Source organism: Taudactylus pleione, unplaced genomic scaffold (assembly GCF_031769625.1).
Source record: "Taudactylus pleione unplaced genomic scaffold, aTauple2 ptg000216l, whole genome shotgun sequence".
NCBI lineage: Eukaryota > Metazoa > Chordata > Amphibia > Anura > Myobatrachidae > Taudactylus > Taudactylus pleione.
Genome location: NW_028284618.1, coordinates 8,319,843 through 8,337,718, shown reverse-complemented (window position 1 = coordinate 8,337,718; position 17,876 = coordinate 8,319,843). Strand labels below are relative to the sequence as shown.

The window sequence follows — 17,876 nt, the reverse complement described above, 5'->3', positions numbered from 1 at the left end:
AAGGGGGCGTGCTGTCAATGTTGATTGACAGCACGCCCCCTTTGGTGGGCGTGCCGGGGGCGTGCCTCCCTGACGGGGGCGTTCCCACGGGAACGCCTCCCATCAGAAGCCGGCCCACTGACATCACTAGTGATGTCAGTGGGAGTGATTTTGGCTCTGATAGAGCCAAAATCACTCCGGAGCTTGCGGTTGAAAACCTCAACCGCAGGCTCCGGCTCGCAAATTCGATGGTCGCGATGGTCTCGACCATCGCGGCCATCACAAAGCACGCTCGTATAGCCTGTGGGTGGTGACCCACAGCTATACGAGCGTCCAGGAGGACGCTCCATGAAAATGGAGCCCGGCCCTCATTCAGAGCGTGCGCTCTGCTCAGAGCGTACGGCTCTGAATGAGGGCCTTTGTTCTTTTTCTTTTGGCAAAACATAACAAGGAAAAAGCAATAAAACTAGATTAAAAAAATATCAGCTTTAATGAATGATTAAGCTGCAGAGAGTTGAATAATCGTAGAAAACAATGAGGAACATAAAATGGGAATGTTGTGTAACAGTACACATTCTGTTATGGAACCGTGATAGTTACATACTGTAGCTCTCTAAACGCTACATTAGAAAATGTATTGACACCTGTTTAGACCATTCCCATAATAAGTTCCAAAATGACATCCTGAATACTAGAACTAATGTACAGAAATAAAAAGCTACTGTGCCCTGAGTCATACACAAAGAGGACGCATCTTGCAATTTTCTGCAGGCTGCACATGTGCCAAAAACAGCCCATGCGGTCTGTGCATGAAACATCCACACTGCCAAGAATCTCTGGGCCTAATTCAGACCCGCTCGCGAGCGTAGGACGCTCGCAAGCGGGTCGATGGTGCCCTAATGCGCATGCGCACGACGGAGGGAGCTCCGTCGTGCGCATGCGCGAGACCCGCATAGCGACAGCCAAGCTGTCGTTATGGGTCTCGCACCAAAGGGGGCGTGCTGTCGATGGTGAGTGACAGCACGCCCCCTTTGGTGGGCGTGCCGGGGGCGTGGCTGCCAGACGGAGGCGTTCCCATGGGAACACCTACCGTCTGAGTCCGGCCCCACTGACATCAGTAGTGATGTCAGTGGGAGTGATTTTGGCTCTGATAGAGCCAAAATCACTCCAGGGCTTGCGGCAGCAAGACCCTACCGCAGGGTCTCGTCGCAAGCCCGATGGTCGCGATGGTCTTGACCATCGCGACCATCATCATGACCATCGCGACCATCACCATCTCAACCATCATCATCGTCATGGTCACCCACAGCTATACGAGCGGCCAGGAGGCCGCTCCATTTTAAGGTAGGAGGGCCCTGATTCAGAGCGAGTGCTCTGGTCAGAGCGTCCGGCTCTGAATCAGGCCCTCTGTGCATGTTGGATCTCGGCTGAACATATCCAGCTATGACATGGGTATTTCTCAGCGGTAATTGGGGAGGTTACCGTGGGGATGTGCAGAACAGATGAATCTCATGGGCGGGCAGCCTGACTTCCATGCTTGTTTGAGGCAAGCGGACAGAGACAGGACGCCTGTTTCAGATGGATCTTTTGCACCAAGCATGGGGTGTGTACAAGTGCTGATACTAATGATGGTGGAAGTGGCTGGAAAAGCAGTGGGAAGAGTGATGTATACGCATAAAGTGGATACTTGCCAGGGGCGTTTCTAGAGAGGTGGGGGCCCATGTGCAGTCTCCGTCACAGGCCCCCTCCTCTCCGTCCGGCAGCGCACTGAGCGGTGCGCGACCAGCGCCGCACTTATAGACTCTGGGCACTAGAGTGTGCCCAGAGTCTATAGCGCATGCGCAGGTCACCGGGACAATTGCCGCGGCTGTCATTTTCCCTGTACTGCGCATATGACGGGAAAATGGAAAATGCCAGCGGTGGTCATTTTCCAGTCATTTTTTTACAGCGCAGACACCGGCACCAACGTGGGACTCCAGAGAGGGTATATGGGTGCGGGGTGTGCGGTGCAAGCCCCCCTGGACCCAGGAGCCCGTTACCCCCTGCACCCATCATAAATACACCAATGATACTCGTATAGATGGACCGAAACTCACATAGAGATGGATGGATACTGAAATTAGCATAGGGTATACTTGCCTATTGTCAGCCCCCCCTGCATATACCCGCTTACACCACGGCAGCGTGTGGGAGAGCAATCTGAATCGCGTCATCATGGCCACACCCCCTGCTTCACAATGCTGGTAATCTCGGTAATCCCCCCCCCCCCCCCCGTCATCACACTAGATAGCACTGTTTAAACACAAGAAAATGGCTGCAGTGGCTGCTGGGAGAAAAAGGGGGAGGAGTTACAACAGAAGACTGCCTGAAAGACAGGGGAGTATTCAACTTTCCTGCCCTTAACATATGAACGATTAGACTATGCCGTCCACAGACGGCGAATCTGAAACAACGAGAGAAATGGAAAACCAAGTTTTCCGTTACTTTATGAATCGCAATCGCCATACAAAAGTATGGTGATGCGATGCATGCACGAAGCAGGGGGCGCCGCAGGAGAAAGAATAACTGTCTCTACGGTAACCCTCTCCATGGGGTGTATTTACTAAAGGGTGATTTTAATCGAGTTTGATTTGGGTTTTTTAGGTATTAGTTACTAATACTTAAAAAATACTTTATTGCCTGCTCTTTATTCTCCATTGAATCCAGATGGATTTCTCATGGTCACTCACCATGTGGAGCCTGCGGCAGCTCTTGGGCTTTGGAGAGATTACTGGTGCCCTCCTATAAGCATTTAAAATCAAAATTAGTGTTATACCAGCATTAAACCAAAGGAAAATAGATGGAAAACATACTACAAGCCAGCACTAACACAGATGGACTACACTCAAGCTATATAGTGAGTCGACAAAATCATCAAAACTAACTCCTGGGGGTAAATTTACAAAGAATCGTGATTGACCCGATTTTCAAAGTGATTCATCTCACCATAACTCGCTTGAACTCTTTTTTCTTACCAAATTTACCAACAGGCGATTTTGCCGATGGTGATGTAGATCGAGATTCTCGGGTGATTTTACAGCAAGCTCAAGTGAGTTATATCACCGGAGATTGCAGTGATTTCTCTCAGTACCACTCTCCCTAGCAAGCAGCCTGCACATATCAGTGAGATATGTGTAAGCTGCTTGTGTTTTGCCTGTAATAAACGAGTTAACTGTAACAAAAAAAATGACGTGAGGTCCCCCCACAAAACACTAACCAGCCCCGGACAGTAGGGTTCCACTGTAATTTAAGAACCAGCACCAGGCAGCAGGGACAGAGCTGGTTTTAAATATACGGAGAAAAAAATTGGCATGAGGTACCCCATATATTTAAAACCAGCCCTGGACCCTTTCTAACGGGGGACCGTTAGAAAGGGTCCAGGGCCCTTAATGCCCCACATGCTGGTACTTGTGGTTCTCCAAGCATGCTGGTACTTGTGGTTCTACCAGCTGTCGAAGCTGGATTATTGGCTGAGACAAGATCAGTTTAAAATTGAATCGCAGCGACACCATCTTGCGACTGGCCGCAAGACGCCATCTTGGAAATGAGATCGCAAGACACCATTTTGCGAATGGCCGCCTAAGCGCCATTTTAGATAAACTCACACTTTAGTACATGTGGCGATATTACTATTAGCATCATGCGATTGCATCTGTGACCATCGCCATAAGTTACGGCGATTCACCAAAAGCCCATTTCATTACTTTACGTAGTTTGGGTGCTCTGGATAAAGTGTATATTATTATAATTCCCCTAAAGGATATATTTCAGAAATGGCTGTACAGTATGTCTGCTCTCACTCCAGGTGGCCCTGCTCGAATACAGCAAGAGGGTCGTTTGTAGCACCTTACATTAGCAGGCTTCCTACAATAAAATACCTTCAAAGCCAAGAGTGTTATCTGAGGTTTGGGTCTTGTAGCTGTGCTAATTTGCATTTACACAATAATCTGGGAGAACAAAGGACTGTACTTTTGAGCCTGGGAAGGGTGGGGGCTGCTGAGAGAGGGGGGCGTGTGGAACTATAAGGCTCAGCATTCCACACTGCTAGGTGTTCACTTAGTTTAAGTGAGATTTAAGTGCACCATTTCTCATACACACATTAATACACACAATTGCGCTGTTAACTAATCACATATTAGCGAATGCATAAGATCCTGTATGAAAACGCTGTTTATTAGCTTCATGCGCAAGCATCTGCCCCAAGTTAACTAGCGTCTTTACATCACACCCCGCATACTTACACATTACATATTCACATAAAAAGTTTAATAAGCTTTAAGGTATAAGATTCAAGTATGCACATTTACTATAATTGCTATGAAATAAAGGTTATTTCGTAATTAAGGTTTTATACGTGATAAGTAAGCCATGTTTGGAATTGTACTGATGCGTACTCTCTCAACAGTATTCCGGTATCATCGGTGTGGAGATCGCATCATGCATTCTCAATTTATGGACTGCAGAGACTTCAAGCAACAAAATGTACATATTATGAACAACCAAAACCAGAGATCCCCAGTTGTTAGAGGCTGGGTTGTGTCTATTTGAATCAACCTGTTAAATGCCTTGTAACATATGCCCTCTCCTTTAGGACCAATGGTATTAGCAACAAACTTCTCTATTGTGTTGTTTATTTCTGGGGGGTATAAATATGTGCTCTGACCCTGGGTTCCTAGTCTTTGTGCTGAATGCTGATTGACGAGGGGTTTCTTGCTGATGCCTAACATCTGGACCAGAGAGCGCTGCGTATGCATAATTGTACTTGGGTCTGTATAATCTCTTTGCGCTAAGATTATATGAGGATCATAGCGTGTAACTGCTGTACTTTTACTTGAATAACACTTTGTGCTTTGGAACCACAGATTATAGGTCTGGAGTCTTTATTTACTGTATGACTGCGTACGCAAATTAGCGTCATCCGTAAAAGGTTTATAGGTAGGATATTAGAAGGTATAGGCAGGGGTATATAGAGGTTCAAAGGCAGTATCCTTACAGCATGTGGGAGAAGCTTGCTGGGACCTGTAGTTCCACTGTAAAGACAATGATGAAAATTTAAATTTTTACTCTACACCTAACACGATCAACCTGCCACCCACCGCCCAGGGGTGGTGGGGATAGCCCCAGGCTATCAGCCTAGGCCAGGGGTGCCCTGCAGAGGGTGACCCCTTTATTGGAGGGGTCCCCAACTCCCCAGGGATCCCTGGCCTGGGCTGACTAGCGGTCGGGGCTGATGCTGCGGCTGGGGGGCCCGGTGAAAGGGCACCCCTGGCTGTGGCATCAGTCCCCCGTTAGAAAGGGTCCAGGGCTGGTTTTAAATATGCAGGGTAATTCACGTCAATTTTTTTCTCCGTATATTTAAAACCAGCTCTGTCCCTGCTGCCTGGTGCTGGTTCTTAAATTGCAGTGGAACCCTACACATTTTTTTCCCTGTCATTTTAAGAACCAGGACAAGCTTGCAGGTCCGGGGCCGGTTAGTGTTTTGGGAGGGGACCTCACATCATTTTTCTTTTTTTTTTTTTAAAGTAACACTATTTTTACCATTTACAGCAAGAAACATACACAAATCACAATGATTTGTGGATGTTTCTGACCATCTCGCAGCACAGGGGGTTGAGAATTTGAAAAGTGATTTTGACAGAGAGTTTGCTCCTATCTCACCCGAGCTTGTCATCCCGATTCTTGGTAAATTTGAGAGATGTATGTTTTAGGTGAAAAGTACTTCCGATTTGGCCCAATTGTGATTTGATTCGAGATTGCTTATCTCACCCGAGTTTTACCTCACCGCCGTATTACACTACCTAATTGTCTACCTCCCCTCTAATACCTGCATCCTCTGCTGTGCTTCCCTACCCACCTCCTATTTGCTCACTTGTCATCCTTTGCTCTACCTCCACCCTGAGTCAGCCACCATGCCTCCTCGCCTCTGCCCCATACCAACCATCTCCACCGGCTTACACCTTCCCCTTAGATCTAGCCCACACCCCCTCACACACAACCCAGCCAATCTCATTCACATATCCCCCATCCCCTCCCTCCCATTTTCCTGTGCCCTCTGGAATACCAGATCCGTCTGCAATAAACTTTCAGCTATCCACGACCTCTTTATTTCCCACTCTTTAAATCTTCTTGCCAACACTGAAACCTGGCTCTCCTCCTCTGACACCGCCTCCCCTGCGGCGCTCTCCTACGGGGGCCTCAACTTCGTCCACTCTGTCAGACCTGACAACCGCCAAGGTGGCGGAGTGGGCATCCTCTTATCCCCCAACTGCACCTTTCACATTATCCCACCTGAGCCCCATCTTTCTTCTCCACCTTTGAGGTCCACTCTATCTGTCTCTTCTACCCCATTCATCTCCGTGTTGCAGTTATCTACTGTCCCCCAGGATCCCCCACCTAGTTGCTTGACAACTTTGCTGCCTGGCTTCCCCACTTCCTCTCTAATGACCTCCCCTCTATAATCCTTGGCGACTTTAACATCCTTATTGACATCACAAATCCTGCATCCACCCATCTTCTTGGCCTCTCCTCCTCCTTTGGACTTTCTCAATGGACCTCTGCTGCTACCCACTGTCTCGGCCACTCCCTTGACATCGTCTTCACCCATCTGTGTGCTCTCTCTGACTTCTCCAACTCTCCGTTCCCCCTCTCTGACCACCATCTACTCTCCTTCACTCTCTCAAGTCCTCCACTCCTCTCCTCACCCAAAGGCACCATCACCAGACGCAATCTTGAGACTCTCAACCCTGCTGTCCTGTCTTCCTCACTTGATACTCTCTTCTATCAACCATGGCCTAACCTAACTTCTGCACTTGACTCCGTTGCCCCCACCTCCTCTGTCCACTCTCCGTCACTCCAAACCCCAACCCTGGCACTCCAAACTGACCCGGTTTCTCCAAAAATGCTCGAGCACAGCAGAGCGCTTCTGGAGGAAATCTCGCTCTCTGGTGGACTTCCTTCATTTCAAGTTTGTCCTCTCTTCCTACAGCTCGGCCCTCTCCCACGCAAAGCAATCCTTCTTCCAGTCACTCATCTCCTCTCAGTCCTCCAATCCCCGCCACCTCTTTGGTACTTTCCACACTCTCCTCCGCCTCCCCCCTCCACCGCTTCCATCCTCCCTCACTGCATTAGACTTTTCCTCCTTCTTCTCTTCCAAAATTGAGGCAATTTGTCACAGTATATCCTCCAATCTTCAAACTCCTCACCTTCACATACAAGGCCCTCGCTAATTCTACTGCACCCTACATCTCCAACCTCATCTCCTTATATACTCCCTCTCGCTTACTCCGGTCTGCCAATGACTGTTACCTCTCCTCCACCCTGGTTACTTCATCTCATGCTCGTATCCAAAATTTTGCTCATGCAGCCCTCCTTCACTGGAATGAGCTCCCTCGCTCGATTAGGCTCTCCCCGACCTTGCAGAGCTTCAAACGTGCACTGAAAACCCACCTGTTCATCAAAGCATTCCCTTGCACCACATAACCGTCACCAAGTCTCTGTCCGTCCTGCCTCAGCCATCTCTACCTCACCTACTTCCTGCACTCAGGTCCCCCTCTACACACTTATGCCTCATGTCATTGTCTGTCTCCCCTCTCCCCTAGATTGTAAACTCCTAGGAGCAGGGTCCTCCCCACTGTCTCACAGCCTTCTTCTCTAGTACTTCTATGACAGCCTTCACCTTCCCAGCTGTATTGTGTATGGAGAATTGTGTTGCTAATTGTTACTTGTGTTCTGTTTATAAGTTGGTTACTGTATTGTAATGTAATGTTCTGTGTACCCTTTACTGTATGTACGGAGCTGCGGACCACTTGTGGCGCCCTATAAATAAAATCTAATAATAATAATAAGCAGGTACCTGATCCAATCCACTTGGGCCATAAATCGCATAAGGACACTTAAGGGTTAAGTTAACATGTACTTTCCCAATTGGCTGCTCTAATAATTCCGAACTTATAGTCACTAGGTACCATCAGGCAGCACATACTGTACATGCATCTGCCTTTGGGCTGACCAGCTAGTGCTGAATGGATAGATGAGCTACACATAAACTCAGTAACCCCAGACTATCAGTTCCATTTATCTTTGTGCGGTGACAACTTAGATTTTCTATCACGGTTTATCACAGCAATAGAAAATATATTATCTGTGCAATGTACCAAGAAAATATCTCTCACGTTATATATCTACTTGTGGTATATTTACTAAAGATCGATTTTGATTGATTAGCAGAGGCTGACATGTCAAATGTAGACATTTACTAAGTTGACATTGCCACAATGTTGACGTGAATGTCGACAATCTGCACGTTGACCAGGCAGTTTCCCATTGACTTGGTAAGTATACCTAACATAAACTTAGTTGTAACCCAAACTGTAGCCTAACACTAACCTTAACTCTAGTCACAGACAAAAGCTGGGTACACACTATAAACCACAGGTTCTCAGGACCCCAAACAGTGCATGTTTTCCAGGTATCTTCATAGAATCACTAGTGAAATAATTAGCGCCACCTGTGGATCTTTTAAAATGTGTTAGTGAGTAATGAATACACCTGCACACCTGCTGGGTGACCTGGAAAATGTGAACTGTGTGTACCCAGCGTGATATCGCGAGCGCCGGGCCCCGGCAGGGGTGCCGGCATCAGCAAGTGCATACACACTTGCCAATGCCGACAGCGATGGAGCGACAGTGGGGTACATGCTGCATTTGGCAGCATAGCCTCGCTGATTATATCGCCTGTCAGACCTGCATGCAGCTGATGCACGGTAGTACGCCTATTCAGCGACATAGTGAGTACATACTTAGTGTCAGCTATGTCATCCGATCCTCTGTCTAGTGTGTAACAGGCATAAACCTAACCCTTAAAAATCAGTGAAAAATCGTGTCAACATTCTCATTATCTACATTATGTCATGTCGACAATCTGTCCATAGCGTTCATGCCATGTCGACATTCTAGTTCTGACATTCTGAATGTCGACATTGTGAATGTATAATGTAGTGCACAGTTTCCCAAATTCCAAACATTGCAGTCCAAGTTTTAAGGATATCCATACTTGAGCACAGGTACATCAGTCAATTTGATATAACTATCTAGACTCAAGCATGGATATTCTTGAAACCTGAACTATAATGGCGGAGTTTGTGAAACTCTCCTGAATCATCAGCATCAATATATGAATCATTTCCATCATCATTGTACAAAAATCATACAAATATAATCGCACATACTTGAGTTAAAAACTAGAGTTGAGGTTGACAAAACAAGGTGCAAATGAGATAAAACCGTAGGGAGGACCATGCTCGTAAGAGCTTACAGTCTGTTGGGAAAGGGCAATGTTGGTACAATTGGCACTAGTAGGTCTCTACGTAGACCTGGAAACGGTAGAACATGCAGAAGGAATAGTATCTGGTGGGTGTAGAGTAGGCTTTTGAGAGAGTGCCTGAAACATTGAAGGTTGGGGGAAGGGATTAGTTAGGTGAGGAAGGGAGTTCCAATGGAGCAGCACGGAAGAAATCAAGGAGACGGGAGTGAGATGCAGTAATCAGGGAAGAGCAGAGGTGTACTGTAGGTCAGGGGATGAAAGGTAGTCTGATGAGGTTAGAGATGGATGACGGAGAGGAATTGGTCAGGGCTTTTAGGGTGAGCGTGATAAAATGAGTATCAGGATAAGCGCACAATATCAGTAAAAGGTACAACAACGAGGAAAAAAAAAGAATTGGCTAACCCTAAATTCCTGTAATTGTCTCTAAAGTATTTTTTGGGTTTATCCTGAATGTCACAGAACACAGCTACTGTTTGAACTTAACCGGACAACAACAAGTGGGACCCCCATAGTTCAGGACAAAGGTTTTATTTCTGATAATAATCATATCTGAGAACGACAATTAAAATAGGAAAAGCACTGAGCTATAACAAAGCTATTTCTTCATTCATGTCTGGCTAAAATTTCCTTGTGTTATGCAAAACAACTGGTATATAGCAAACGCTTTATAGGTGAAACTATACCTACAGATTATTATAGACATTCATTATAATATACAGAACCGAACGCCCACACATAAAAACCTGGTGATGTTTATAAAAAATAAACATTACTGTATCTCTGGTAGCTATTATACTTCATTTTATCTTTCTCCTGCTACTATGGCAGCAGACATCTTTTAAAGTGTACTATACTCTCCCAGTCCTGGCTGGAGGTGCAAGTTTCCAGGGGAGATAAACCTTGGAGAGAGATAAAGAGGATGTAGATAAAGTACCAACCAATCAGCTCCTGTCATGTTACAGGCTGTGTTTGAAAAATGATAGTTAGGAGCGGATTGGTTGGTACTTTATCTCCATCCACTTTATCTCTCTCCAAGATTTAGTACATAGACCCCCACCTAAGCATGCAAAGGGAGTCAATTCTACTTTCTCTTATCCAAGGAAAAGGTTTCTGCTTTTGCATGTCCTGTAACAAATGTTGTCAGTTTTCTTTTAATACTGCAATTTAGAATTGCGCTAGGATACTGCCCTGATTTAAATGAGGCCCAGTGTAAGTATTGAAAGTTTGTAATATCAGATGTCTGTGCTAATGGGCACTATAATAAGCGCACTCAAGTTTCTGTATAAAAATGACAACAGATTAGCATTTGTACAGCCGAGCAATATAAAAACCACATAATTTAATTGCTTATGTTGGCAAAGTGAAATAGATGGCATTATGTCATCTGCAGTAATTTTAGCCATATAAAAGGATTTGCAGAAAATTAGTAAAACAGTCACATAGTCATGGGGCTGATGTCACATTTCCTAGCATCACAAACCTTTTTTATTTTATTTTTTGTAGACCCACTAGTGTGTCCCTGGAACAGCAATGCCCCATTGCTTGTATATTTATTTCTGTCATTTAGCATTTTGACAAAGGTTAAAAGAAAGTTATTACAGTGATAATGATTTATTACCAGTTTAGAAAGACTTTTGACCTTACAGTTACATGCAGAAAAACAGAGCTGTGAGAATCCACTCCTCAGTGTCTCTAACAGGCACACTCTGGGTTACCACAATGTGGCAGCCACCATTTTGTTTTAAAACCCTAGACCACAGGTTCTCAAACTCTGTCCTCAGGACCCCAAGCAGTGCATGTTTTCCAGGTCTCCTCATAAAATCACAGGTGAAATAATTAGCTTCATCTATGGATCTTTTAAAATGTGTCAGTGAGTAATGAATATACCTGTGCACCTGCTCGGTGACCTGCAAAACGTGACCTGTGTGGGGTCTGAGAACCGCGTTTGAGAACCTCTAGCCTAGACCAGTGGTTCACAAACTCGGGCCTCAGGAACCCTCACAGGTCACATTTTCCAGGTCACCACCCAGGTGCACAGTTGTAGTCATTACTCACTGACACGTTTTAAAAGATCCACAGGTGGAGATAATTATTTCAGGAGACCTGAAAAACGTGCACTGTTTGGGGTCCTGGGGACCGAGTTTGAGAACCTCTGCCCTAGACCATCCCTTAGCCCATTGCCTTAAAAATGGTTACACAGGGACAACCCTGAGTGAAAAAATTATTATGGTTCTCGAACTCCACACAGGTCACGTTTTGCAGATTACCTAGCAGGTGTACAGGTGCAGTCATTACTCACTGACACATTTTAAAAGATCCACAGGTGGAGCTAATTAGTTCCCTTGTAATTCTGCGAGGAGACCTGGAAAACATGCACTGTTTGGGGTCCTGAGGACCGAGTTTGAGAACCTGTGCAATAGGCAATCTCACTCCTGTGACACGATGGGTAGTTAAAAAGTCAAAATGTCATCAGCAAAATGTCTACCTCACAACACCAAAGGCGGTAGTAATTTAAAGCATTGTAACCGTGTAAGCATTATAACTATAAAGTATAAACATAATACTTTTCCATCATTTTTAAAGTTTGTATATGTTGACAGTTCATACCGAACTCAATGACATGTCTAAAGGAGACAATTATAACATTGTCCATGATAATCTATGTTGGAAATGAAATCAAAGCATTGTAATGCATCAATCTCTAGAAGTTTATAAAGCAGGTTGTGTATTGTTTATATATGTAGCAGAAAAGAAAATACAATATGTGGAAAAAGATGGATCTAAAAACATTGTGAATATCACTAATTTCACTCATTTAGATCTAAACTCTGGGCCTGATTCAGACCTGGTCGCAAGCGCTGAGCACTCGCAACCGGGTCGATGGTGGCCCAGAGCACATGCGCAGGACGGAGCCGGCTCTATCGTGCGCATGCGCGAGACCCGGATAGCGATGGGTACTCCGTCGCTCCGGGTCTCGCAACAAAGGGGGCGAGCTGTCGATGTTGAGTGACAGCTCGCCCCCTTTGGTGGGCGGGCCGGGGGGGTGGCTGCCCAAACGGAGGTGCTCCCATGAGAACGCCTGTCGTTTGGGGGCGGCCCCACTGACATCACGAGTGATGTCAGTGGAGAGATTCCGGCTCTGTTAGAGCCAAAATCTCTCTGGGGCTTGCGGCCACGAGACCCTACCACAAGGGTCTCGTCGTAAGCCCGATGGTCGCGATGGTCTTGACCATCGCGACCATTATCATGGCCGCTCGCTGTAGCTGTGGGTGGTCACCCACAGCTATGCGAGCGGCCAGGAGGCCGTTCTAACAAAAAAAAAAGCCGGCCCTGATTCAGAGCGAGCGCTCTGTCAGAGCGACCGGGTCTGAATCAAGCCCTCTGTCCATTAATTTTTCTGTCTGAGACAGCTACCTCAGGTAACCCAATTACCTTCACAATCCCTGTCTGTTATTTACACTCTTTTCCACCAAAAACCCGGGTCCAACCTGGGTTTTCAGACATAGGGCCTGATTCAGAGCTGAACGCTCTGACCAGAGCGCTCGCTCTGAATCAGGGCCCTCCTCTCTGAAAATGGAGCGTCCTCTTGGACGCTCGCATAGCTGTGGGTGACCACCCACAGCATATGCGAGCGTCCATGATGATGGTCGCGATGGTCTTGCGGTGGGGTCTCGCTGCCGCAAGCCCTGGAGCCAAAATCACTCCCACTGACTCCCACTGATTTTGGCTCTATCAGAGCCAAAATCACTCCCACTGACTGATGTCAGTGGGGCCGGCTCCAGACGGTAGGCATTCCCATGGGAACGCCTCCGTCTGGCAGGCATGCCCCCGGCATGCCCACCAAAGGGGGCGTGCTGTCAATCAACATCGACATGCACACCCCCTTTGGTGCGAGACCCGGAGCGACAGCTTGGCTGTCGCAGTCCGGGTCTCGCGCATGCGCACGACGGAGCTCCCTCCGTCGTGCGCATGCGCAGTGGGGGAACATCGACCCGTTTGCGAGCGTCCTTTGCTCGCGAACGGGTCTGAATGACCCCCATAGGCCCAATTTCAATTTGGAGTGAAAAGTCAGAGTCCTGACTTTTCGCCGTCATCGGAGGTTTTGCCTCCGAAAAAGTATCGCGCGCGGGACCCGGCAAAATGGAAATCGCTGAAAAGTCCTGTCATTTTGGGGGAAATCAGCCTGACACCCCCCAAATGATGCTCTGACATCAGGGTTCACTATGGGTACCCCCGATTAGCTCTGCTGAAGGTATGTGTGGTTTTTAAATGGTCTCAATAGGCGCTATTTGGCGTCTTTGGTGACAGTGGTGAAGAATAGTATTTAGCAATTTTTTAGGGGGAAAATAAGTATTCCCATCAAATTTGGGGTACATGAAAATGGGTGCAAGCATATTTTCAAGTTGCTAAAGTAAAGCATTAAATAGCGCCAAAAACGCACCTTCAGCAAGTACCTGCAATCCAAAAAACACCTCCCCCATACTTCCAGACACCCCCAAAAGCTATTTCGCTACTTTTTGAATTTGTACCCCCATTTTTTTCGCCCATTTTTTTCAAAGTGCTTTTTTGGGGTGGCCTTTGCAGATTGTTTTGTGTTTCTTGAGGCAATTAGCATCAAGGGGGGTATAAAAAGGGTTTAGGGGGGTTGCCACAATTTTGCACCACAAAATACAGATTCTGTACTTTTTTCCGTCGGGTATTCATAGACGAAACTTTTTTGCGTAATACATTGCATTGCATTATCGCGACGCCGAAAAGACGCTGAAATTGAATACTGGGATAAATGAAATCGGCGAAAATGACGTCATCGGCGAAAAGGTATCGCTGAAACTGACTTTTCGCTCTAAAGTGAATACGGCCCATGGTTCCAAGCCAGGTCAGACACAGTTTACACAGCACCATCGATCTGGGTTATTCTCAGGTCAGCCCCGTTCACACTAAACCTGGGTCTGCCCTGCTAAACTTGTGAGGCCATAAAAAGTGGGAGGAGACTGCTCCACAACCACCAATCAGCTAATTTTAGGCATGACCCAGGCCGGATAACCCGGGTCGCACCGTTTACACTGCACCATTACCCGGGTCCATCCTTGGTCCGACCCTGGTAGCTACCTGGGTTGGATTGCAGGGTCAATTTAACCGGGTTATTTTTCAGGGACCCTTTTACACTGAGCTGTGACCCGGGTAGACCCAGTAAAAACCCAGGTTTCTGCTCTGGTGTAAAAGGGCTATGAGTGTAAGCAGCCAGTTTGTGAGCTGAGCCATAGTCATTGCAATAAGTGTCATCAGAAACTGTCAGAGATATATATATTTGAGAGCGTGAATTTAGAACTACTCTGGAAACTATTCATAGCACACATTTTAGTTAAAGTGAATAGAAATGAAAAGATACAGGTATCAACAAATATGCGCTAGAATTATTTGTATTTTGTACAGCAGGGGTATTCATACATGTGGTCCTCCAGCTGTTGTGGAACTACACATCCCAGCATGCCCTGCCATAGTTTGAGCATGCCCTAATAACAATACTGTGGAAGGGATATGTAACTCCAGTGGCGTATCTATAATGGGTGCAGTGTGTGCGGGGCACACGGGCCCCCGGGTCCAGGGGGGCCCCACACCACACACACTGCACCCATATTTTATTAAACTTACCTGTCCGAGGTCCCACGTCGGTTGTCACTGCTGCTCAGAACACCGGAAAAATGGCCGCCATGTCCATTTCTCCAGCGTCCTACGCATGCACAGTAGACTCCGGGCACACTCTAGTGCCCGGAGTCTACTAATGCTCCGGTGGCTGGCCAGCTGCGTCAGTCGGCTGCCAGCCACCAGGGAGAGAGGAGGGGACCCCGCACGAGGAGTGCACATGGGCCCCCTCCTCTCTTAAAATGCCCCTGTGTAACTCCACAACAGCTGGAGGTCCACATGTTGAATTCCCCTGCTCTAGAAAATAAAAAACAATGATTATTCCAATATCACCTGTCTCATAAAATAGATAATATAATTAGCTATATATTATTTATATAACTGAAATGAAAAGTACACAAACTAAAATAATCCAAGGTCATAAAACCATGACCTGAATGCTATAATAAACTGCTTGAAATCAGGACCCCAGTGATCCAAGCAATCAAAACATACACAAATCATAGTCACTTCATAAAAAATAGTGTCTAAAAACTGCAACTGTCAGATTCTAAATGATCAATTTATTTGATATTCCAATCAATCAGATCGTTAGATAAAATGTTTACCGAATATGTTTCCAACTACTGTACCGCCTGCCACCTGCCCAAAATTGATTTCAAACATTCTTGTATCATGTTATCTTATTGTGCCAAGCTGTTGTGCTATTTAGTAAATATGGATAAATGGTGAGTTCTAGCATCATAGCCAATTATGAGTGCCATTCTGATTAAATTGTTTCAGTGTTACTGAAGAAATTTGCATATTATAAGGAAGAGCACACCTCCCCTATTAATTATATGCACAGATATTCTAACTCACCAGTGAGAGCAGCAACATAAATCCATTTTGTGATATCATGTCTTAAAGGAGGGGATGTAGTCAACATCCCAGTGTGCGGAATTCCGACGGTCGAAATACCGGTGCCGGGATCGCCAGAATCCTGCATTCTGACCAGCGGCATCCCTAACACAACCCATGAAGGAGTAATCTTGTCCCTTGCCCGATGCATACATGTTGCTGTTATGTTCAACATTTTACATAGATAGATAGATAGATAGATAGATAGATAGATAGATAGATAGATAGATAGATAGATACAGCAGGTAGATAGATACAACAGGTAGATAGATACAACAGCTAGACAGATACAGCAGATAGATAGATAGATAGATAGATAGATAGATAGATAGATAGATAGATAGATAGATAGATAGATAGATAGATAGATAGATAGATAGATATAGCATGTAGATATTAGATAGTTAGATACAGCAGGTAGATAGATAGATAGATAGATAGATAGATAGATAGATAGATAGATAGATAGATAGATAGAAAGATAGAGCAGGTAGATATTAGATAGATAGATAGATAGATAGATAGATAGATAGATAGATAGATAGATAGTTAGAGTATGTAGATATTAGATAGATAGATAGATAGATAGATAGATAGATAGATAGATAGATAGATAGATAGATAGATAGATAGATAGATACAGCAGGTAGACAGATACAGCAGATAGATAGATAGATAGATAGATAGATAGATACATCAGGTAGATAGATACAGCAGATAGATAGATAGATAGATAGATAGATAGATAGATAGATAGATAGATAGATAGATAGATAGATAGATAGAGCAGATATATATTAGATAGATAGATAGATAGATAGATAGATAGATAGATAGATACAGCAGGTAGATAGATAAAGTAGATAGATAGATAGATAGATAGATAGATAGATAGATAGATAGATAGATAGATAGATAGATAGATAGATAGAGCAGGTAGATATTAGATAGATAGATAGATAGATAGATAGATAGATAGATAGATAGATAGATAGATAGATAGATAGATAGATAGATAGATAGATAGATAGATAACCCAATATAAGTGTGTAGTGTGTATTGTTTGTGTTCATTTACAGACTATTTCTAACAGTAGTCAAGTTCACTTAACAAAAAACATACAGCAACACACAATGATCCATACATAATATAATAGAAGGAGATACTATACTAATAATAGAGAAAAGTCACCTCTTGGCGTTGGGCTCTGTGATGGTCACTGTGACATCCCCCTGGCTATCACCTATGCCAGGCACTGCACCATTCTTCTCACTTGCCATGTTTAATCTGTCTGGAAACATAATTGAAAAGAAGAAAGTTTGGATGTGATGGTGACTGAGTATTTCTCAGACAGGGAGAGCAGGGAATGAGGAGACAGCAAGCTGTGGCTCTTTGGCTAGCAGGGCATGCTGAGACTTATAGTTATCTCGCAGCCGGACAGCCACAGGTTGGAGATGGAAGAAAACACTGTTGCGCACAGGGCGCACCTTACATGTGCTGGAGAAGCGCAAAGAGCTGTAAATCCGATGTAACTTACCGTGCAGAGCAGCTTCTTATCCTCAGCCTGTGTGATGTCCCCTTATGCAGAGCAGCAGCTGTGCAGCCGGATTGCTGTATCAGATGAAGACAGTGCACAGGGGGCAAAGATTGGTTACGGAGCAGAGAACATAACTCCCTGCTCCTCCTCCCTGTAATACTATTATAGTCACTGACAGCAGATCATGGGAGGGTGTTACTGTACCCGGGAAGAGAGAGGCTGCTATATCTCTGTTAATGAGTAATATAGAAAAGGAGGAATCAGGTTGTATTTCTTACCTACAGTACAGTCACTTTTTTTACCCATCGGTATCAATTATACAGTAATACTCTTCCCCTGCTATGGATGACATCATTGTGCTCTTCAGTGGCAAACGCAGGATTTCTAGAGGGGGGTTTCCAAATGCCTGATTTTAGAGCGAGTGTGGCCAGTCCATGAAGAGGGCATAATTACCACT

General features: G+C 45.4%; 1 protein-coding gene across 1 annotated transcript in view; it reads right to left on the bottom strand.

Annotated features, from left to right (window-relative positions):
• The window catches only part of LOC148517484 (ATP-dependent translocase ABCB1-like), a 121,354-nt gene extending 103,860 nt beyond the window's left edge, over positions 1-17,494 (bottom strand). The window contains exons 1-2 of the mRNA XM_088478661.1: positions 17,420-17,494; positions 17,074-17,173 (exon numbers count right to left, since the gene is read on the bottom strand). Coding sequence (XP_088334787.1) covers positions 17,074-17,162 — 89 coding nt within the window. The 5' untranslated portion in view covers positions 17,163-17,173; positions 17,420-17,494. The remainder of the gene's footprint in view (positions 1-17,073; positions 17,174-17,419) is intronic.
• Between the last annotated feature and the right edge of the window lie 382 nt (positions 17,495-17,876).